Here is a 23,157-nt window from a genome sequence, read left to right on the forward strand (position 1 = left end):
CCTAGACCGATTTTACTGGAAACGGATTGGCGACCTGGCCATGTCGACGCGACGTGCTCTATCCTGAGCAGGCCAAGAAGAAGAAAAAGATCACGCTTCAAACTGCAAAATGCCTCCAAACTTACATCACACACATTTTGATTCTGTTGAGTTATAACTAAATCCTAATTGTTCCCAGAACCTGTGGTTCTGATCGCTCATAACGTTTGAAATTTGAACAGCCGAGCACGCAAGAAACATTACATTAAATTATGCAACTTTGTTCTTTTTTGTCCCGTCCGGTCAAGATTTCCCCGAAACCGGATGCGTTTGTGAATATTCCTTTAACGATCAGCCCAAAGCACACATCCTAAAGAAACTCAATGCAATTTTAAAATAATGTCTGTCGTACGTGGCAGCGACTACAACAAAACAACGATATACAGAACAATCAGTTTAAATAATTCAAATTGTAAATTATTCAACTATTACAACCGCTGCCAGTCCGAGCAATTCGTTGTTTTTCACTTTTACAAACAAAAAAAAAAACAATAATTTATCATTCGTGCGCATAAATCATGGCCTCGCGTTTGCTGCATTTGAAATGTATTCATGCAATAAGATTCCCATGTAAGAAACAAAACACACCAAAAAAAAAAGGTCACACACTTTATCATAACGGAGACCGTCCCTTCTCGCCGCTCGCTCCCCGCACTCTCCTTCTCACACTCCGACCATACACAACTGCTCGTACGGTCCTCGACTGCTCATCACACGAACAAAGTGAATCAAATCGTCATGATTTTTCTTCTCAAATTGCCCATAATGATGTTCATTCGAGAAAGCTTTCCCGTGTACACTATGGAACTGTGTGGAACGAGCACACCCACCGCCGCTCCGCCCGTGAAACCGACAGCACCGGCAGAAAGCGATTTCTACAAAGCATTAAAACAAGATATAAAACAGGGCACAGCGTAATGTTAGATGCAGGCCAACGCCACCAAAAAAAAAGCATAAAAGCGACAAAAAATTTACCTTCTTCGTACTGACGGCGAAAAAAAGATTCATGTTACAACGTAATTTACTTCCCCGTGCCATTAGTCTTCCAGAGGAACGGTGCCCGGTACAGGTACAAGCACACACACATTTCCACCCACTGGAATGGGAAAGGTATTTGCAATCGGCAGCGCGGCATTCGATGTCGTCTGTACGTTTTACTTTCACTTGTAGCACACGCCATTTATTCGCTGGCTGTTGGTACTTTGGTGGTGAAAAATTATCCTTCACATGCAACCCGTAGCGGACCTCACGGTCGTGAGTGCGTGTTTGTGCGAGGGGGTTGATGATGTTGGGAAATTTTCCCACCCGGATACACCAGTGGTATACCATAACCAAAAAAACTTCCCTACTCGCTAGGGGAATTCACGGGTGGAAAGGTTGAAAATAAAACATCGAAGCACTCCGTCCATCCGCGCGGTTAAACCAAAGAAACGATCACCTCACGCAGGAAGGGAAAGATTGTTGGTTAACCGGAGCAACTTCGATGCGATAGGTATTGCAGGCAGGTACGACAGTGCTAAAAAAAAGCACCACCTGAACCGCCGAAAAGTTCTATTGTTTCCCAAAACCTTCCTTCTGCTCCATCGCAGCGCGCTTTAATCATTACCGATTTACCACAACTTTCGGTCAGCGAAACTTTCCTATGTCGATAGAGCAATGCGAGACACGCGGAGAAAGGGAGAGCACACGAAAACACGTGTGGAAAACTTTTCCCTCGTTCGAAACCGGGTGGGTGCCGGGGGTTTTCTGGATTGACCTTAGCGCAAAAGAACGCTCGAAAGCTCAAAGGATTGGCAGCAGAATCGTACGCACAAGGCACACGCACAAACCTGTCGATCAATCATGAACCATACAAACAACCGAACCAAACGGTACAGCATGGAAGAACGGTTAACAAAATAGAACAATACAGGAAAAAAGGTCAACCGGAACCCGGACGGTTCTAACCCCTGCTAAGTTAGGATGCGGTTCGAGAGCCAAAACCGTCGTTCATCAATCGTCGTTACGCAACGTGCCGTAGATTAGACGACCACTCGAGGTGCGACGAGGTGGGAGAATGTTTGGTTTCTATCCTTCGCTGGGACACCAAATTCAATCTATTCCCTCCAGGTTTATAGTGTGGATAAGTGGAAGCACCAAACGAATGGTGGGAATAGAAAATAAATAACAAAAACCACACCGAACCCATTCTGTACGGTAGGGGGAAAGAAATCCCAAACGGATGGAGTGCGCGGCTACCCGCAAGTTTTGCGATTTGATGTGGTTTTTACTTACACTGTTGCGCAACAAGGAAATGATGGGCGAAGCCGAAGCATCTTCCTATTACATTCCAAAGGAAACTCTTTTTACATCCTTCATTTTTTATATTTTATTTTGAAGCTTGAGCTCTAGCCCATTCGCTTAAACTCACCACTGATAAGTATCTGTCAATAAAAGCTGCCTTGCTCCTCCGGCTCAATGCGGGAAGAAGCTTAATATCTCGAATAGTTCACCATCACTCGCTGAGAAACTGGCGGAACCGGAGGTACATCATCCGCCCGGAGCCGGAACGGTTTGGCGGAGCCCCCTGTTACCGGGTCGCTAGAACCATTCAAAACTCACTGATCGTTTGTAATTTCCCATCGAGACCGGTAACGATGAGTACCGTCGCTTTATAACACCCCTTTCGGGCAACCGGGCCCGGAAGACTGTAATAAACTTTGCCCCGTTCGGGTACCGTGCCGTACGGGGGTTCTATTGCTGTGTCCACCACCGCTCACGTCCTGCTCTCGCTGTGGGAAGGTATTAAAAAAGCTCGTTTAGCTATATCGCTGCGTTTTATCTGGAAAACGAGAGTCGTCCGCACTCGGCCACCTCCAAAAAGCGGGAAGGGCGATTTGAAGTAAAGTGACTGATATAAAACTGAGTTAGTGTCAACTTATGCTGGAATGCTACCCAGCGGACGAGCCCCCCCCCCCCCCTCCTCCCCTTGCTTGGCACGATAGCAATCTTACGATCTAATAATGAGTCAACCGTTTCGCTTTATAAAACTGTCGTTTCCAGTTTAACTACCAGCAGGTCTAGGCGCATAAACATTTGACGGCAGTTCTTACATTTCACTCTTTTCTTCTCATTTACAGGATCCGAAATCGAACGTTTCCAGAATGGCCTCAGGCCATTTCTTTTGGGCCATATTTTACTTCGCTTGCCTGTGCAGTGCATCGCTGTAAGTATATTAAACTTTAAGCGCCCAAAACTAGGCAATCCATGTGTTTGCAAGCTCTATTGCGCTTATATTTTCTATCGGGATGAGGCTCATTCAATGTCAATTTAAGCTTATTTGAATTTTTAAAAAATTTTCACATTAACCTGCAAGCTATTACTTGAAAGACTATCCAAACTGTCGTCAAGGTTGTGATTAACTTTATCAGTGCCTTTTTATTTGATTTGATGTATTTGTTTTGAGAGTAACCCGCAACCCGCAACTAAATCATTTTGATATTATCCAGGATTTAATAATGATATAAATTGGTCTATTAAAATAAATCTATGTCGGCACCGAATTTCATACCATTAAATACTTCTAAAAAATATGCAATATTTTCTTCGTACAGTTTAGAGCGATACGCTGGAAAAAATTCGAGCCACATCCATTGATTCGGCCGGGAAAGCTTAACCTCGTGTTTCATTATTTACGATTTCACTGATTGCCTAATTTGAAATACAACTTTGGTTTTATCAACAACCATTACTGACCTCCTGATTTTTCCAACCGATTTTTTTTTTTCCAGTGCCAACAATGCCAAAGTTAACTTTCGCGAAAAGGAAAAGAAAATTCTAGATCAAATTCTGGGCGCCGGCAAGTACGACGCGCGTATCCGACCGTCCGGCATCAACGGAACCGGTAAGGCCAGCCTTTGCGTCCAGTTTCGGTTTCGCTTACACGGTTTCGGCCCTGTTTTAATTTTTCTCTCTGGCCTTTTAGTTTAGCCTTTTGATTTTCGTTTCTTTTTGTTTTATTTAATGCCGTTTTGCCATTTCTTTCGTCTGATCTTAGTGTATGTAAGAATTTATTTTACGTTGGCTAATTTACAAAAATTGAGTAACTTTTATATACGCTTTCGAGTAGAAAACTATGAACTTATAGATCGGTTCTGTTTTTTTTTTTTTTATTTCATACAACGCGAAATTATGCGCGTCAGTGTATCAGTTGCTGTATCTGTCATATCAAATGGATTTTTTAAATGTTCCAGAATAACATCACTCCATCAAAGTTGAGTGGATGTTTACACAATTGTTAGCTACTAACGTTTTGCGAAATCTTTTGACATTCTATTCCAATAGTTATTCATTTTCTTTGATTTTTTGCAATTTAAATAAATATTAATTGAACATCGAACTCCCTTCGATTTCGATCTGGGCATTCACTAGTGAATGTCCTTACTTGAGTAACTTGAAGGGTGGGAATAAAGAAGAGGAAAACCCAAAATCTTTCAGATTGTTCCTTCTAAATGAAAATAAAAGCAACACAAAACGTTAAAATGTTGCTACACAGCAAAAAAAGAAGTTAAACAACGCAAACAGTGAAAAGTGAAATGTACACGCACCCCTGCCTTCATACATTCGTGCTCCCCGGGAGTATTTAACACCAACAAGTGACTGATTCTACGCTGATACAGCGTTAAACAAAAACAAAAAACTTGTCGTAAAATAAACCAAGTAACAACTCTCCAAGGATTTTCGAACTTTTGACAGAGGTTGAACGGTTTTTTTTTTTTTTTTTTTTTTGCAAAGCTGCAGCGCTCTGCTGTGGCGTTTCCGATGCCCTACTTTTCCAAGAATTTTTGTCCAAATTCAACGGGATTGGGTTAAATCTTCCATAATCCCGTGCTGCAATGGAGTGACAGCTATTTTGCCCTTTCATTTTGGTGCTTTTTTTCTTCTTTCCATTCTGATTTAAAATCACCGATCTCGAACCAATCAGTTGGAAATCCTCAAAAAAGGGGAAACACCGAAGCACTTGACAAAAATCACAAAAAAATCTCCGAAAACAAATCACCCACAAACTTTAGTATTCGCTGAGGGAAAAGTTGCCATTTCGCTTCTTTTTGTGTTGTTGCTGGTTTTGTTATGTTTCGGGTGACCCATGCAAAAGGGCAAGGGTCTCTCTATGGTCTCTGCTGTGCTCTGCTGTGCATTTTAATCGCATGTAAATGAGATGCCAAAAACATAACCCCATGCTCAGGGAAAAGAAAATGGCAGTTGCAAAACACAGCTCCCGCTGTGCAGATGGAGAGCAAATTTAGTAACTGACAGCGTACCCGCGCACCGACGTGGACACACGTCGCTCTGGGAACAACTCGGACAAATTGGCCGCAACCTTAACCTGGTGGCTAAACACGAATACACAAACACCCATTGGTCAATCGCATAACTGAGGTGATCGGGATGGTTACCGAGATGAGGCAAGAAGATGCTCCTGCTCTAAACCAACACACTTACAAAAGTCTGCCGTTTTTTTTTTTCAATGTTTTATCCTTCCCACCGTTCAGAAGAGTCACAAAATTCGGCTCGAAAAAAGGTACAAAAACAAAATGAGCGATCTTTAAAAAAACGTGCATAACAAAACTTTTCCAACGACAGCATGGACAACCTGGGCGCACCACAAACTACTACACCCTTTCTTTGCTTTGGGGACAGAAAGCAAAATTACATAAACCCCTTTCCCACTGGTTCAAAACGCAAACGCCGTTCGTCCTTCAATCATACAAATTGCCAAATTAGGCAAAAAACTTCACGACACACCACGCGGGCCTCTCGATATTGTGTTCCCCCCGTCACTAAAGGCTACGGCGCTGCAGGAGTTGCGTCGCCAATTACCTTCTAGAAACCCTTAAAAAGCTACCCACCCTGCAAAATGGCTTCCGGCTATCGGTGCGGCAAGCGAGGTGACATTTTGTGTTTCGTTGTCCCACAGTCAGTTCGTTGCCGGGATCGTACATTGCGATAGGAAATGGAACCGGGGACCATGTGTCCCAACTGAGCGGACATGTTATATCAGCTATTTGAATTTCGCTCAACCAAATCGACTGCTGATCGAGCATCGGAGTTAAGAGCTTAATGGGTTGAGGGAAAGGTGGGTGGTTGGAAGACCGCACCCTACTTGAAGGACTCTGTGGCACTGTTATTGAAGCTTGAAATGGAAAACTTTTCCCGAATCCATCAACCTTACAGCGCCCGGTGAGGTGATGAGTTGCGTTCTAGTCCTGCTTAGGATTCTTGCGATGCGATGGCAGACCTTTTAGTAAGTAGGTCGACTTTATCTGGCGGTTGCGAGATAGCTCGAGGACACAAATTGAGCCACCCATAATTTACCTAAGCTCATCGTGCAAGTTCGGATGATGTTCTCATACACGACGCTTACACAAACGGACAAGAATAAAGTGTTCGCCTACCAGCGTGATCCTTCTTCTGGAGGACATCCCACCAAAACCGCTACTGTCCATTTTCGGAACACAACAACCAGTTAGCGTTTCGTTTGCTTTCGTGAAAACTCCACCACGTTCTGCGGTTGATTTGTTTTCTGCCAGTTTTTTTGCCCCCCATTTTTATGGTTTTTAAGAAAGAAAAAATCTTTCGCTTTTTCTCTCTCGTAATCTTGAACAAAAAACTGTTGTAACCGCCGAAAAAAAAAGCAAAAAGCATTAGCGCGCACTCCCTGAAGATATTTCAAGTTTTGCTGCCTTGTATTGCCGACCGAGTCTTTGGGAGTCTACAGCACGAACAAAAGGGAGGCAAAAACTGGAAAACATTTTGCCACCTCTTCCATTCCAGCACGAGGAGCTTTGCCAAAGAGTTTTACCCTCGCTCGACGAAAGTAAAAGTTTGTTCGACCTATTAGTGAGTTAAGCAAATTGTCTGCGCAGCCCATTGTTTGCCGTTAGCCATTTTTCTGCAAGATTGCCTACCCAAACTGTGCTCTGGTGCAAGAAGCGAAGTAACACGCAGCCAAGTGAGCGAACAAAACTTGGACTTGATGTATTGATGAAGGTCAACATTGTGAGGGGCTGAATTTACTCCTCGCCTCGGTCCGGATCGAACTTTTTGGAAGCTACTTCTGCTACGAAGCTGACTTGCAAGCGAAGCGGGAGCCGGCACCTTCAGCAGTAGCCCCCGCTTGTTGTTTACTTTTTCGGAGGTGTTTACCTTTCTTTTCTCGATTGACCCCTCACGGTCTCGCCCTCGAACATTCACACATCCACTTGGGTGCCGAAACCTCGCATAAAATGTGTTAAAGGAAGGTGTACATGGGCGAGAAAACTATCGTACTATTGGAAATTTTGCTTCTAAGCCAAGCTCTTATGCACCTCTCTTGTACGGAACCTGCAGCACACGGTCGGTACACGGTAAGGGTTTAGGGATGTTCTTTATACAACCATTCAGGCCACCGTAATCGTCCTGGATGGTTTGGGCATTAATCTTTAAACGGTTCGTCAACACACACACACGTGTGCCCCACGTGGTAGCACCGGTGGTTTTGTCCCACACGCCATAAACGATGATATTATTGCACTCTCAGACAAACATTTGACTTAAATCGCTCCCATCAAGAACCGGGAATACAAATCGTCTGCAATATGTGTGCGCCACTTATTGTGGCCCCGGTGCTCGTAAAACTTTCGCTCGGTCCCGTGTATTTACAGGATCCCGACGACGACGGGAGGACGTTTGCTCAATTGGATAGTTTTTTTTTTTTTTTTTACTATCGGCCGTATCGTAAAATAACGCAACGAGAGCTGGTGGGTCCGTCGGACCACGTGGGGCGTGTGTATGCGAATGTACTCTTAATGCCGAGACGAACATAAAATATCCATGTGATGTGCTACCATTTGGTAGTGGCTTTACGTGCCTGACAGCGAACACAGGCGAGTGAACATACCCTTCGCCCGATGGATGATCCAGACCAATAAGAAATAAAATAATCACAAAGAAAATAGTGTTTCAGGATGGAACACGTGTTAGCTTGCGAGTTGTACATACGGTTAGAATTTCAGATCCCATTCAAAAAAAAAAAAAGACCACCACTTTCTCAACACTAAGCTCTTCTTAAGGTTGAGCAAATTAGCCTTAGTTTGACGAGACACAAAGGTGACGCTCGTCTAAAGAGCGTTGTACAATAAGCAAAACATGCTTCTGCTTCCAATGTAAATAAGCTTCCCAGCGTTTTAAATGTGTACTTTCGACAGCTGTACTTTAGTTTCGTTTTCACTTAAGCAATAAAGCAAAATCTTTGCACCAGTAATAACAATACCAACCCAACAACAGTAACAGACCCAAGTACACATGTCTGGTGTAAATAGTGTAACACGTATATACATACTATCCCCACAGCACAGCACCCACACACTCATACACTCGAGCAAAGCTCTACTATTTTGTGCTAGGTTATTTCCTTCGGTCTTTTTTTGAAAGTAAAATGGACTAAATAATGGACTCCCAAAAAAAAAAAACGCCATTACACAACTCTCCAAAAGTAAGGCGTTCTAGTCAGTGATTTGACAGCTGTCATCCAGCAAAATGATTAACACAAATGCTTTCATACGCTGTATAAATGCACTAGCTTGCTAGCTAAACATTTCGGATAATAGATAAAAATTTAAATGTATATTGCACAAACGATGTCCATTTACTTTGCTCTTTCGGTAAACCGCAATCAACAGCTGTGCGGAGGGGCAAAATAAGGGTAATTAGATTAATGTCTTAATGCATTTGCTGGCCGTAAAGCTGTCTTGCATAAAACATTAGCAGATGAAAATGAGAATGAACAAGTAAATAAAGCGCCAATACTGTACCTTTTCAAAACGCCCACATCTGGTGCTAGCAGCATCGTAAACAAGGTTTTAAATGGATCACCGCGCGGGAAGAGACGATCAACACAATTTTCACACTTACACTTCACTCAAGCTGCTCCAAAACCGTGCACAAATGTTTTCATTCACTGTACACAGCATCCTTACATAACGACGAACCTTTTTTTTTTCACAGCGCCAGTACCAGCAAACAAACCAAACCAAAACATCACAATATTTTGACCATTTTTCTCTTTCAATTTTCTCTCTTTTCTTGAAATATGGTGCGCGCACGAACGCGAAATGTAAATCAACCACACACACAAATACACAATGTACCTTAAAAAAATTTGCAAATATCGTGCTCGTTACTGTCGAACTTCGTTGCTTTCTTCGTTTGCAAACCGACTAACACCGAATCACGTTCGCGATCCGCAATCTACTACGGCAACCACTCTACGAAACAAACGCAAAACGGCAACAATGAATGCTTGGAACAATATCATTGTACAACATATACAACACCCCCACATACACTATCTATCATAAAACACTGTATCGTATCGAAACACTTCTCTACTCTGGTCGCATTGGTGGGGGAAAATAAATTACAATAAACGAAATTCCACACGTTCTCCAAAAAAAAAAAACCCCCCACACACACATACATACAACAACCCACCACGCCCAACTCCAACGGCCAGATGGTCCGGCGATCGTTCGTATCAATCTGTTCGTTCGAAGCATTATGACCATCAGTGACATTAAGATGGTAAGTGTCCGTTTGTCTTCTGCCAACCAACGCCTTGTGCAATCAATGAACAAATCCCAACAACAACAGCAAAACAACAAATTTCACCCCCGATCGACACTGCATTTTATCCTACCCATGTTCGCCTATTTTAGTGCAAAAACCACACGATCACATTCCCATTTTTTGCGATTTGAATGGCAGCTAGAGTACATTCGGTGCGCGTTCTTACTAGTAATGCATATTTGCTTAAAATAATTTTGAAAACAAAAAAAAAACCATCACAACCACCCACTGCAAGAACACGTTACTTTTTCTTTTTGTTGTTGTGTAGAGTAGTGTGGCCAGTGTTTCTTCGCCCTTCTTAGCCCACCGGCGCTGCATATCGCATTCGATCGCATTTTGGTTTTTCTCTTCGCGAAAGCGCGCGTTTTGTTCTCTTTAGAACTTTCGTTCCGTTGCATTCCCCCGTGTGTTGCGTCCCAGTTTACTCGCTTGCGCATATAGACTGTGTGTGTGTGTGTTTTGTGGTTTGAGTTTTGTGAATGAGAGATCGCAGCCTGATTGATTGCGTGACAAATAGTATTGTATGTCCTGTGCGGGTATTGCATTGCATGGCTCAAGATCGTTCCGAATGGGTTACACGATAAGATAAAATGTTAACTTCGGTACACCGATTTGGAACCTACATTGTGCTGACCCCCCCAACCATTACCCACACGATCATTGAGCCATGCCGACAAACATGCACAGGCTGCAGACAAAAATGGTAGCCCAGTTTGACGCAGCCCAATATTTGGCTTGGCGTTCGCTTGCCTGCTAGCGTTAGCTTTGGTTTTTGCTCGATACTTTCATTGCTCCCCTCCTTTTTTTTTTTACTTTACCTAGTTTCATTAGAAAAACACACACATCGAATGCGTATAGCTTAGCGGTAAAATTTTAAATTTTGTTTTTCTAACAATCTTCTTAAACACGTACTCTTAGCTGCAAGTACGTATTCTCTTGCCACGTTACTGCTGTCCGATCTCGAAATGGTAATCCGTATTTGGTAGCAACAAAATCTCATGAACCAGATGTACTCTCGGCAATCTTTTTTTTTTATTTTCATAATCAAACCATTACGAATCGGAATCGGCTGTAAACGCTTAACATTTTTCCTCTCGTTACTTCTTAAACTCAAATTCAAATTCATCAAGCTTCATTACACGCGCTACTTGCCTTGAGTGATACGGCTTACTCTCAAGTTTTTCCTATAGCTAGAGTTTCGATTTTTTTTAAAGTTTGGCGTGTTCTATAGCCGTTCTTCCCGTAACGAATTTTCTCGTTATTTTTCTAATTTGAATACTTCTTTCCTTGTTGTTTGATTTTCTTGGCCATGCCCTTATATTGCATCCGTTAGCTATGAGCGATGCGTGTTCTTACTAACCTTAGATACCTAACCGTAGCATTCTTTCAAAGCTCATATATTTCACTAGCAAAACTGTTTGACTCCATTTTCATCAATTACATTAAATAGTGAAATATATTGCTCACAGGTTACGATTTCATAAAGTGCATAGTTCCGAACTGTCATTAGCAGCTCACCAAAACTATCTGAGGTGTTGATGAGTGTTAGAGGCACACACAAAAAGATCAGTTCACATTCTAAACGCACAGCCCTCGGACTGTTTAATGAAAGCAAATAATGTTAAAATAAATCTTTACACTGTGAGCAATCAAAATCATTTCAAGCTCGACCGACAGAAGTCGATGCCTGTTTTTCTTTCCACCGTTGGCACCCTACACAACGCGCACACATTTTCGGTGCGCAATTTCCACCCATAATGTGTTATGTCTGCAACACCATGGTCAAAAAGTGTAAACGTATCAAATATTCCCTGCCGGAGCAGAAGAAAAAAGCGTTAATAAAATCCGCAATACGGAAAATTTTACCCTCATCGTTTCACACCATCGCCGTGGGAGCTTTCGCTGCATCGATTAAAGAGCCCAACCAGTGTTATTAAAAGCACACACCTTCACCCCGGCTTATGACACCAATGCAGGCTTCATCATCTTTAGCCCGATCGTACCCCTATGCCCCCCCCCCCCCTCCCCAGGGAGTATGCTGATGCTGTGTGCACGGGGCGAAACACTCAGCCGGATTAGCTCACCGTACTTCTTTTTGTGTCTGGAGTTTTTTCCTGCACACCTCCCCCAAAAGTGCTCCGTTGCTGCTGAGCTGCTAGTGCTTCGGCAGGTGTTTGCCACCGTCATCCTCCACCAGCAGACCGAATGGTTCCCCACCTTTATAGCATTCCCCCGAGACCTGTCGTCGGCCTGTTCGGGGCGGCACCGGTTGTTCGCTCAGAGACTACAAACCACAGAATGCAATCTCCTGTTGAAAACGAAGCGGGGGACCCTCCGGCGTTCATTTATTCATTTCATTTCAGCTCGATGCCTCAAATTGCTGCGGCTGGCACAAAATTTGGACTACTGCTACTGCAGTCGAATCCTATAAATAAATAAGGCCTCTGCTTCGCCTACCCAAACCCAACCGAGTGTCCTTGCAAGTTACCACCAACGATACAAACGATGCGCTTCCTTAATCCATAGCCAGCAGACACTCCTGGGTTGTAGCCCGGTCGGTAGTCGGGAGATATTTTTTGTTGTGTTGCTTCCCTTTTTCATTCCTCACTGCCACGGCATTATTATGTTCGCTCGCTCTCACACGCCTCCTCCGCCCACCTTGGGCGGCTGATTCCACCGAAAAGAAAAGTGCTTGCATATTAAACATCCTGCCCGTCTGACCCCGCTTGATCGTCCGCCTGCCAGATAAAAGGACTACCCCAAATTGGGTGCTTCATTTCGGTTGCTTGATTGTGGGCGGTTTTCGGCCGCTTTCTTCCATCCCCCCCCCCAGCACATCAGCGCAAACCTCTGACAGCTTTTGGGCAGTATGGTGGAACCGCAAAATAATGCTCCACTTATTACGATCATCATCGCCGTCAGCAGCAGCAGCAACAGCAGCAGCACCGGCAGCAGAAGCACACAAGCACCGTGACCTTTCCTTTTCCCGCATCGTACAAATGAGGATGAGTTTTAATGAAACATTTGCCTTCCGCTCCGATGACAGGCTAGTTGTCATATTTAACACACACACGCGCGCCCACACGCCCACATTTTCATATGTGGCCACCGATGATGGTTGACCGTGACAGTGGGAGCCTTCTCGAAAAGGAGGCAGCTTTTTTGTTTTTGCTGTGCTGAAGCCATAAATTAAATTTTGATTTCCTTGTCACTCTCTTTTGCTGCTGATCTAGCTTTAATGGCGTGTATAGTGATAAATGCATCTTACAAAACAGCTTGGAAAGCTAAATGCAGATCGCGTTTGATGTTATAATAATGCCAAAATTGCACATAGTGAATATAAAAAAAGCCATTGAACTAAACGCAACATTTCTAATCGATAAAATAGGTTTGAATTTTGTTCAAAGCTTATTGAAATTTCTTGGAAATCCAATTGAAACACCAAACCAAGGATGCCGAAACATTCTTCGATAGTTTAACAATCAAAATAATTGTCATTCATAGGAGTATTTGAATTGTTTGCTGGTTCCAATATGGTGCTACAATATGCCCAGTTCAAGAAATATATTAAGGCATTTGGTTGTACAACGCAATCATTTCAGACTTACAGTACAGGACAATAGATTAAGACCATTCTTATACCAAGGTTTTTAACTGCTGCTTTTGATACCTCTACTACGTTTAATTTTACCAAAATTTGGTAGAATTATCATCAGCATCTGAACTATCTATAGAAATTTTATTTTCATCCATAAGTTCATAAATAATTGTGCAACAAAAAAAAACCCTGAAAAATATTAAAAAAATTCTAGACTACAAAACACTTAACCTTTTCTTATTATATTAAGTTAGCTAATTCTAGCGTTAAAAAAAAGTAAAAAGCTGATGCAGCAAAGTATTCGTTTCAATTTCAAAATTGAATAATTATTTTATTTTATGTTGTTTTGGACTATGGCCACATTTTCATCAAAATTGAAAAAAAATATTTAAGAATATATTTAATGATTATATTAATCATAAAAACGGTTTCTCAGCATGCTCAACTTATTTAAACAAATAAAAATAGGTTGATTTGTTGGAAGTTGGCTCTTATTTTTGAGCTATATACAACAACAGGTAGTGTTAAACTATTGTTCGTCACTGTATATTCACAAATCAAATTAACAACGTCTCAACATGATTGATGCTGATGCATTTTGTTAGGATTGCACAGCTTTCACTACAAGTGAGCTGCATGAAATATGCAACTCAATACTAGTTCCCTTCACATGAAGCAAATGAAGAGGAAAAATAAATGTTTTCCCTAACTAGCACATGATGTTCTTTTGCTGCACAAACAGAGCAAGATAGATTGAACACTTGAGTGCAACTTTATTCAAATACCGATTTTGTTATTTCGTGCTTTACTGGAACATTTTTCTTGCTACACCTGTTCCAGTCAAAGGCAAACACACGAAACGATGTTTTAAAAGTTAGCCAGAAACAAATGTTATCCCTTTCGCATCCCGCACGGGCCAGCAAAAGCAGCGTTCCATCGGAACAAGGAACCGTAAGGATGTTGGTACAACATAGCCATAGCACACTAAGCTGTCACACTAACACCGGTTCACTGCACATCGCCTCCGTGTTCCTTCACCATTCGCCCAATGCTCCGCTGACTTGGGCAAAGTGCAAATCCTGAGAACAAATAAACAAATCACGCAAACACATGTTGTACCGTGCGCTTATGCACCTGGATTGCAACCTTACCACACCCACACATCTCCTTTCCACATTATTTTTTGTTCCTTCCAAACTCCTTTCCCCCATGTTGGGAAGAAAATGTTTACGGGTCGCGCATTTTCGCACTGCCGATCTGCCCTAAACTTGTGTGCAAGGTCCCATTTTCATTAAAAATACTAACCATCCACACCAGCTCTTTGTGCACGAATCATGAATCGTAAACCGTGCAACAGCTTCGCCACCTACTGGTCCATTTTTTCCCCCCCCACCAGTAGCCGAATGGGCTTAAACGAGTTTTTGTTGTCTCGTTTCCCATTTCCTCAGTTTCATAATTTGCCCATTTCAAAACGACGAAAAAGTTTACCAACTGGATTACTGCCGATGCAGGCGGCAGCAACCTTACGCTGCACGGTTGTACCGTTGTTCCGATTCATGTTACAAGAAAAGCGCCACTAGAAGCAACAGCAGCAGCCCTGCTACCACACCTTTACCTAGCAAATGGTAAACGGAAAAGCCAATTAGACGCTTACACCTGCCTACACGGCATCCAGCTACTACTTGCTTCGGTCAGAAAAAAGCAAAAAGCGAATGCTTGGAAAGCAGCAAACAAACAAAAAAAAACCTGGCAGATAAAATATAACACTTGACCATGGTGGTGTTCAGTCATACTTATCACATTTTACCAGCCCTTTTTTCCATTCCATCTCCCCCTTTTTTTGTGCGCCGCAAGTCAGCTCAGGCACAAGTTTCGGTGTAGAATTTTGTAGTACACGTTGCTTTCTCTTACATTTATTTTTTCTTGCTTACTTGCTCCACATCGCTTATGCTAACGTTTTTAAGACACGCCATTTTTCCATTCCAAAACCTTCTCGCTCGCTGGTTCTCGCTTGTGCAGTTTTTGTTTAATAACTTTTTGCCAAACAATTTACATTTCAATTTCAACGTGTGTAGGTTCTTTTTTCCAATTTTTCCTTCATTTTTTCTCGTTCCAATTTCGTTCTATATGTGCGTTTGTCATTGAAATGTTCCGTGCAAGCAGCACGATACTAGACGGGCACAAGACGGGCAGTTACAAGAATCAACCATACACAAGCAATAAGCGCAGCGGTCATAACGACTCATACGGGGGTTGTGCCCTCCATAGATTAATGTCATGTGCAGTTGTACTGCGGCAAGTCGGAAGTTGACATTCTTCTTTCGAAACGCTTAAACTTGTCAGCATGTTCCTAAGTAGTCGATTATATTTAAATCAGTGAGCTGTGGCACGTTGAAGCAGTCAGCGCTGCGCCACTATTTCTGTCAACAAAATGTGCTCCTTTTCAATGAAATCCTTTTGGAGAAAGTCCTAATGGAATTTACTTTACGCGCAGATGTTTCAACAGCATTGTTGATTGATTCTTGCTCCGGTCTCATTTTTTTTATCAGAGATGTTAGTTTGATTTTTTTAGCTCTTTTTCTAACAGCTTTTACTTTTGTCATAGTGTAGGATGGTGATTTTTGTTCGATTTTGATTAGTTTTACATCACTTACATTTGCTCGTAATTCTACTTGCTCTTTGTGATTGGTCATGCGATTTCGAAGATTGTTTCCTAACCATCAGCTACTAGCTAGCGGAAGGTGTGGTTGTTTTTTCTTCCGTCTATTGCTTTCCACCTGTTCTGAGATTGCATTTTGTTTGGTACAGTTGTTTTCCCATCTTCAGTAGCATTACATTTCATAGAATCGCTTTAAAACTCCATTTGCACATTATGCGCCACACTGGAAAAAGCTCTTGAGTGTGCTTGTTGGAAGCAGCAATCATTTACTTCGGATGTTCTGTAAAAGTTACCGTACTCGTCTAAATTCTTCTCCAGCACACAAAAGTTTCATTTCCATCGTTCACTACGAGTTCGAGAGAATTGAAAAAAAAAACTTTCATCACGTTTAAACTCGCATTTAAAGTTGATTTCAAACTCGTAGTGAAAAAGTCAAAACTTGCTCCATCACTCACTCATCCGGCGAGTAAAAGTAGCTTTCCAATTTCAACATGACGTTAAGACTTAAGACCGTCATTTCATCGCGGATATAAAAACCCATCACCCATGCGCCTGCTGTCGCATTCCGCCGCATTCAAGCGCCCTAAGACTAAGATATAAAAAATGTTCAAAAAAAAAAAAGGTTACCATCGGTGATTAAATTAGCTTCACAGTTTTTTTTTTTTGTACTCCAAGAGCTGCCTCGTGTGCGCCCGATTCCAAGGGCTAATGCGCTAAGCTGATAATACGCTTCCATGGTTGGTTTGCAATGTTTCATCGCTTATTCATTACACGTTTTTCCTTCGTTCTTCGTTGTGTGCTGGATGCTGCTGCATGCATGTACCTCCCCACCAATACAACCAACCAGCTTAGAAGTTTTGTTCGGTTCGTCTTTTTTTCTTCTTTCCCCATTTTGCTGGTTCGCTGCATCCGTGGTTCTTAACTTTTTGCTCAGTTTGTTGCGTTCTGTTTCCGTTTCCATACTAGCGGTAGTAGCCGTCCTTCCAAACCTACTAATGTACCACCCCGTGTCGCAAAACAGGCAGCTCAAAGTATTATTTCGCTCCTGTTATTTACAAACTCGGTGCTAGTAGCGAATGGAAATGATGGTCATGAGCCGTAATCGATTGTGTTTCGCTTTAGCGGTGGAAAGTGACAGTGCAAGAAAACTTTCAGCGCTTCACGCGCACCACACCGAATGATGATCGATTGTGGGAAGGTGTGGGTGGGGAGTGAAAAGTATCCGCGGGGAAGTTTTTTGGAAAAAAACCTAAAAAACGCTCCATTTCTTCGCTTCACCGTCAGCTATTGGCATGCGCCAAATGTCTCTTAATTGCCTGTTCTTCGCCCGTATTTCGATCATAATGGCAAAGACGTACACGATCCAAAATGCGCATCCCTTATACCGCACTAATGGAAAACCTGGTGACAAGGAGGCAGGGCCGGGTAGGTGTAGCGCGGAGTGCCTGGTGAGTATAGAAAACGAGGGAACGATGAAAAACTTTCCGAACCGCTCGCAGTGGATCCTTTTCGGGAGCCTCAAGCCGCGCCTCATGCTCTCCGCTTAAGGGGGTACGCAAAAGAACCGTCGTAAGGACCGTAGATCTAAACGAGCTTTTGCATTTCGTCGTCAGCTGCCGAAAATGGATTCGGTACCACTTTTGTTTGCTAGTGTTTTGGAGGTTGCAAAACGTAGCAAGCTCTCCATTAACAACTCGAAAAAAGGAACCGCCGGGTCGGACGAAATGGAAAACCCCAGCAGCACCGGGAACTGAAAGGATGTTTTGATCCCTAGAGATTCATGGTGAGCGAAACCATACTCACGGCAAAAGAAGCTCGTCTGTGAAAGAACCTGAGCCCTTCCCGGACGGGAAGCCTTCCTTGTCGTGATGATGCCGTCGCCGCACTGTATCGTAGAACATTGCGACGTCGTCATCGTCGTTGATATTGGTTCAAACAAGAAATTTTCACTTTTTGGCCGTAGTAGCATCAAACATCCAGCCATATGGTGCTTGAGCGCTCTAGTCTCCGGCTCGGGCTAGAAGAAAGGTAGGACGCTGCAGATGAGGTGCAAATGGTAGCGTGGAAAAAACGGCATGTTCACATCGGCCAAATCCGTCCGGTAATGCACCGGCACGTACTTGAAATTCTTCGAAATGTTGATGGTGCATGTGGTCCCCATTTAGAAAACCCCCTTCCTTAGGATCTGTTTCGATGGCAAACGGTAAAAGCTGGTGAACACCCGGCTCTCTAGTTGCCAAAACTATTTGTACTACTTTTGCTGTTAGAGAAGCAGAACCTTTCCCATGGTTGTTTTTTTTCCAGCCGTATACGTGTGCTACGTTTGCATCTCAATCTGAGAGTGACATGTTGATCAATATTAAAGAAAATTGCGCTTTTCCTCGACGGACCAATCTCCTAGCATTTGGGTGCAGTTGTATGAGAGGAATTGTCCCTTCAGGAAAATTTAACCAACCCGATCGAATGGAAGAGGAACGAGTACACAAGCACACTAAAATGTACAAACACGCCCCACGTTCAAGGGCTCTACAGAAACTCATAGAGGGAAATAATGAAAGAACAACGCACATCACGCTGCTGTACACTATCGGTCGGTGGTAACCATATCAATTACATCGTTGAAATTGCTACATTTCTTTTTGCTGCTCCTGCTCGACGACGACCATCATCAGACCACTCGAGCGATGGGAGAGGATAAATTCCAAGCATCTTCCGGCACCAATTCGGAACCTTGCCAGTGAGCACTAGACCCAGCATTGTCGTGTCCAATTTCCCAACATTGCCAAATTATTTCCGAGAACGTATCGCAACCACCTTCTCCGCATTGCGCCCGGCGTACAGTACGCCAAAATAATCCCGGGCCCCGAAAAAACATACCCTCGGGGCGAGTCGACTGAAGGACAAGGACGATAAAAATAACACAATAATCGACTCGAATCTTGTCCGAGCACGCGTTTGCTAGGAAGTAATTGCTGTTGTTTGAAGCTTTTGCTCTTACTTAACGAGTATACAGACACACACACACACACTTGAGAGGACCGATACCTTCCGGTTTCTCATTGAATCTGACACTGGATCGTCCACCCGCTATCGACCGGACAGATCGTCAATTATTTGTTTGATGAAAGGAATATGTCGCGCTTCAGCAACAGCCCAGAGTGTCGATGAAGTCACACAGCAGGTCTTACAACGAGTGCCATACAGGATGCGGGCATGCTTTCAACGCCCGATTCTAATGTTTAAAGTTTGTGTTTTGGGTATAATGTTTGCATGGTCTGCTATTCTGCATACAGGGGTTATCCTCACTATTTTCACACAACACTCGTCTCGTCTATTCAGCCTCATTTCAAATAGGTTTATGATTCTCCGAAAAAACGGAACTCCAATTAAAACATACCTTTTGACGTAATAAAAGCACCAACTAGCAGCACCACCCCTTGGGTCTATATGGATGCCAACCAAAACATTCTCTGCATGAGTTGCTGTAGTACGGTTCGTTCGTTTGAGATTTCCCTTGAGCACACTGAAACCTTCGGCCACGGTACTATCAGGTTGCCATTGCCAACGAAAGCAAAACAAAAAAAAACCAACCCTTCAGTATATACGGCAAAAAGCTCAATGTACGTCAGAGTCTGCCTGCGTTAAAAGTTCACCGCGTTTTCAAGTCAAATTAGGAACGCCCTTAACCGTCGTTCTCATTCGGCACCTTCGGTCTACCCTGGACATACAGCAGCATTCAGGAGAGCTTGAAAGTTTAAAAGCATTCTCAATAAACGCTAATGGAACTGCTACCCCCGGGACAAAAGGGTATACAAATAGTTAAGATTGCATCTCGGGAGTGTTTCGAGTGTGGGTGAGTGGGTGGGTCGGTGGATTAGCTCACATTTCCCTCAACCGTGTGATTCGGTAATGCTGAAACGTATAGCTACCCTACCTTGAGATTAGTTTACGCACTGCAAGTTGATTGCACTGTCACTTAGCCGAGAGCATGCCTAGGCAATTCTTTCCCATCAGTCCATCTGAAACGGGCCAAAAACCGAAGTCGTTATTGAAGCGTGTTACATTTTGAATTTAGTGCGCTGAGTCTTACCCTTTACGTTCCGTTGCTGCATACCGTTTCTCCTCATCTTCCGAACGCCGTAAATGATCCTCATGGTACGAGTAGTCTTTCAGGCGCTTGCCACGTTTCGCCAGTTTTACTAGCGCATTACTTTGTAGCTTAGTCTGTACTCAATCGTTACATGATCTCATTTACCGGTTATAGTGATATTTGCACAAATTTGCTAGTACTTCCAAGCTTTGATGCATACTAAAAACATCTTTCCCACTGCACTCACATCCCATTTGGTGCAACCGAACACCTTCAAAGAAATGATTACGGACCGAACTGGTACGATGTTTGTTCCGCTCTCTATTCCGACATCGTTATGCTCATCGCATTGGTATTATACGACGTTTCCTGATCGATATTTTCACTCAAAGTTTCTGTACTAAAGCAACATCGCTGTATGATTCCGTACGTCTCTAATGTACAACATGAGACACAAACACGCACACACACTATCTACAAACTGACCGATTTGCACAAAATATGATCGCATCACTGTAAAATTCCATACACAAACACATTCACGTCCCTGTAAATATACCTGTCCGCGGAAAAACGACGTGGAAAAACTCTTTTTGCGCACATTTTCCACCACAAAACCATCAAGCATCTATAAGTAAACAAACAACGCTTGTTTACATGACGCCATCGAGCGAGTGTCAAACGAGCTGTCATCGAGATGCATTTGACAGCTGGATACTACGACACGTGGCGGTATTTTCTTTCAAAAATCTTCCACACCTTCGCGTATCGGTTTCGTTTCGTTTCCGGATATGATTATTTTGTTGCACTAAGTTTTACTACAAAATGGGTCGACCTTTTTCTTTGTAATAATTTTGACCTTTGGTTTTTGAAAGCACACAGAAGAAGTGGAAGGAGAATTACAACCGGCCGTTTCGGCAACAGCAACAACTTGCTCAAGTTGTTTCTATTTTGCGCGCCGTGTTCAATGATGATTTCTTTCAAACAACAAACTTATCTTTAACCATTCAAGCAGTCGAAACAACAGTCAGTGACTTTATGTTACTTTATCAATTTTTAATGCAAGCATCTAATCTTCCTACCAACATAGCAATTCAACTGCCAACATCTCTTCTCTCTTTTCATTATGGGCATCGTCGTCGTCTGTTTGTGTGCAACTTTGTGTGTTTTACGAATTTTGTCATATTTAAAAAAAAACTACTAAAACAAACAAACCAAAATGTACAAAATCGAACTATCTATCGAATGTTTTGCACCGAAAAACCAAAAACCACCTAATTGCGTGATGATCGTGCAAACAAAAAAAATCTAATACACCATCACGGTTTCAACTGCGCTTCAATGGGATCGTAACGCCTTCGTTCGATCGACGGTTTTGGGACGACCGGAAACGTCAAACACAAACGTCGACTGCAACCGACTGCAAACAATGACGAAAAAACGAAACCTAATTCCATACCACAAAAAACCGATGTAACTAAAAAAAAAACACCCCAACTGTCGCTCATAATGCAACTACTTTCGCAAATCGATTCGCTCGTGCACACCACACAGACGGTCCGGCCGTTGTTCGCGTCAACATTTTTGTAAGAAGTATATCAAAAATCGATGACGTGACTATGGTAAGTGTAGAAGTGCGACGGTATCAGCTCCCCTAAAACAAAACCAAAACCAATACAACAACCAACAAAATTACTATCAAAACAACCCCGTACCAAAAAATCATAGAGCACAGTAACGATAAGAAGAATCCCCTCCCCCACTACAGTCGGAATGAAATTTAAAGCAAGAGTTTTTTTTTCAAAACCACTCTCCTCAACCCTGTTAAAAAACACACATTCACACACACACATACACTCGAAAAATTACTCCACTTTCTCACGATTACTTCCCAGTCACTCCCAGTCAGTTTTGTGTTTTGTTGTTTTTAAAACGCTCGTTTGAATGCAAGTATTTTTTTTTTTTGTCTAACGGCGAGTATGTGTATCAATCTACCTTTACCTTTTGATGCAATAACTCACCCTCTTACATAAACACATACACACATAATTACACTACTGAAAGCAGCCGCCTTCTACCCCTCTACCCGATCTGTTTTGTCACATCACTCACATCGCTGCCCTTCAACCATCAGCATCCCATCTTTTTTAAGGTTAAAGGATCTCTTCTTAAATGCCAAAACTCCTTGCCGGCGCAAACCACTTCAATGCCACGGACTATTTGAAGAATTCGATGTCTTTCGATGCTCCGAGGCGCAAGTTTTTGGTGTTTGCTTCCGGTTCGGTTTTCGATTTGGCCCCAATCATCCCACCTCCCTCTTGTTCGCTCTTGTTGCGTGTGTGTGCGTCCTGTTTGCTTTTGTGTTTGTGTGCCTTCGCGGTCCTTTTTCACGCGTATTTCTTAAGTAACCGTAGTGAAAAGATAAATAACGCCATTTTTCTTCTGTGCTCTCGCTAGCACAGTTTTGTAGTAAGGCTTCACCATAATGATTTTTGTTTTGTTTTGGTTATAATTTTGGTTTAAACAGGGTTTCAGTTGATTTGATTTATTTTGGTATTTTTCCTGATGCTATGCTCCATGCTCAGTTGAGAGTTCTTGTTTTTGTTTCTTCCTACTTCCTTTTATCCTACCAGCGGTTGTTTTGTAGTGTTATTCTTTCCATCTCCTCTGAATTTTTAATAAACCCTTATTTTGAGTTTTGGCATTTTGATATCTATTTTATCCCGTCACATTACACAACTTTCACAATGTTTTACTCGAATTGCATCATTGGTTACACAAAATATCGTTTGGTTTTCCTATTTTCTTTTTTTACTCTCGTACCCTTACATTCCTATTTGTTTGTTTCATTAACCAGTTTCCATTTTCGTATTGTGTGTTATTGGTTTTGTATTTACTGTGTTCTTCTCGTTTGGGGTTACATTGATCTTCTCTTTTTCAGACAATTCACACTTTTTATTCGTTTTGTTTCTTATTGATGTTATGTTTGTGCAGTTTAATGGAGTTCATTTTTAATATGTTATGTTTTAGACTTCATGAGAGCACTTTAGTTCATTTTTGTTCTTATTATGCGTTAGCCTGAAAACTGGACAAGTAAGAGTTAGTACTAGAGGCACAATCTTTTGT

The 23,157-nt window shown here is 42.5% G+C and overlaps 1 protein-coding gene across 12 annotated transcripts in view; it reads left to right on the forward strand.

The window, feature by feature from the left end:
• The window catches only part of LOC126557929 (glutamate-gated chloride channel), an 86,060-nt gene that overhangs the window by 35,414 nt on the left and 27,489 nt on the right, over positions 1-23,157 (forward strand). For 4 of the 12 annotated variants that reach the window (XM_050213846.1, XM_050213852.1, XM_050213848.1 and 1 more), the window contains exons 2-4: positions 3,159-3,244; positions 3,810-3,922; positions 9,572-9,639. In XM_050213846.1, the coding sequence (XP_050069803.1) occupies positions 3,183-3,244; positions 3,810-3,922; positions 9,572-9,639 (243 nt within the window). In that variant the 5' untranslated portion in view covers positions 3,159-3,182. Of the gene's footprint in view, positions 1-3,158; positions 3,245-3,809; positions 3,923-9,571; positions 9,640-21,585; positions 21,654-23,157 lie in introns of all 12 variants that reach the window. The other 8 variants (XM_050213845.1, XM_050213851.1, XM_050213849.1 and 5 more) reach the window with 2 other exon arrangements.

This window comes from Anopheles maculipalpis, chromosome 2RL (assembly GCF_943734695.1).
Source record: "Anopheles maculipalpis chromosome 2RL, idAnoMacuDA_375_x, whole genome shotgun sequence".
NCBI lineage: Eukaryota > Metazoa > Arthropoda > Insecta > Diptera > Culicidae > Anopheles > Anopheles maculipalpis.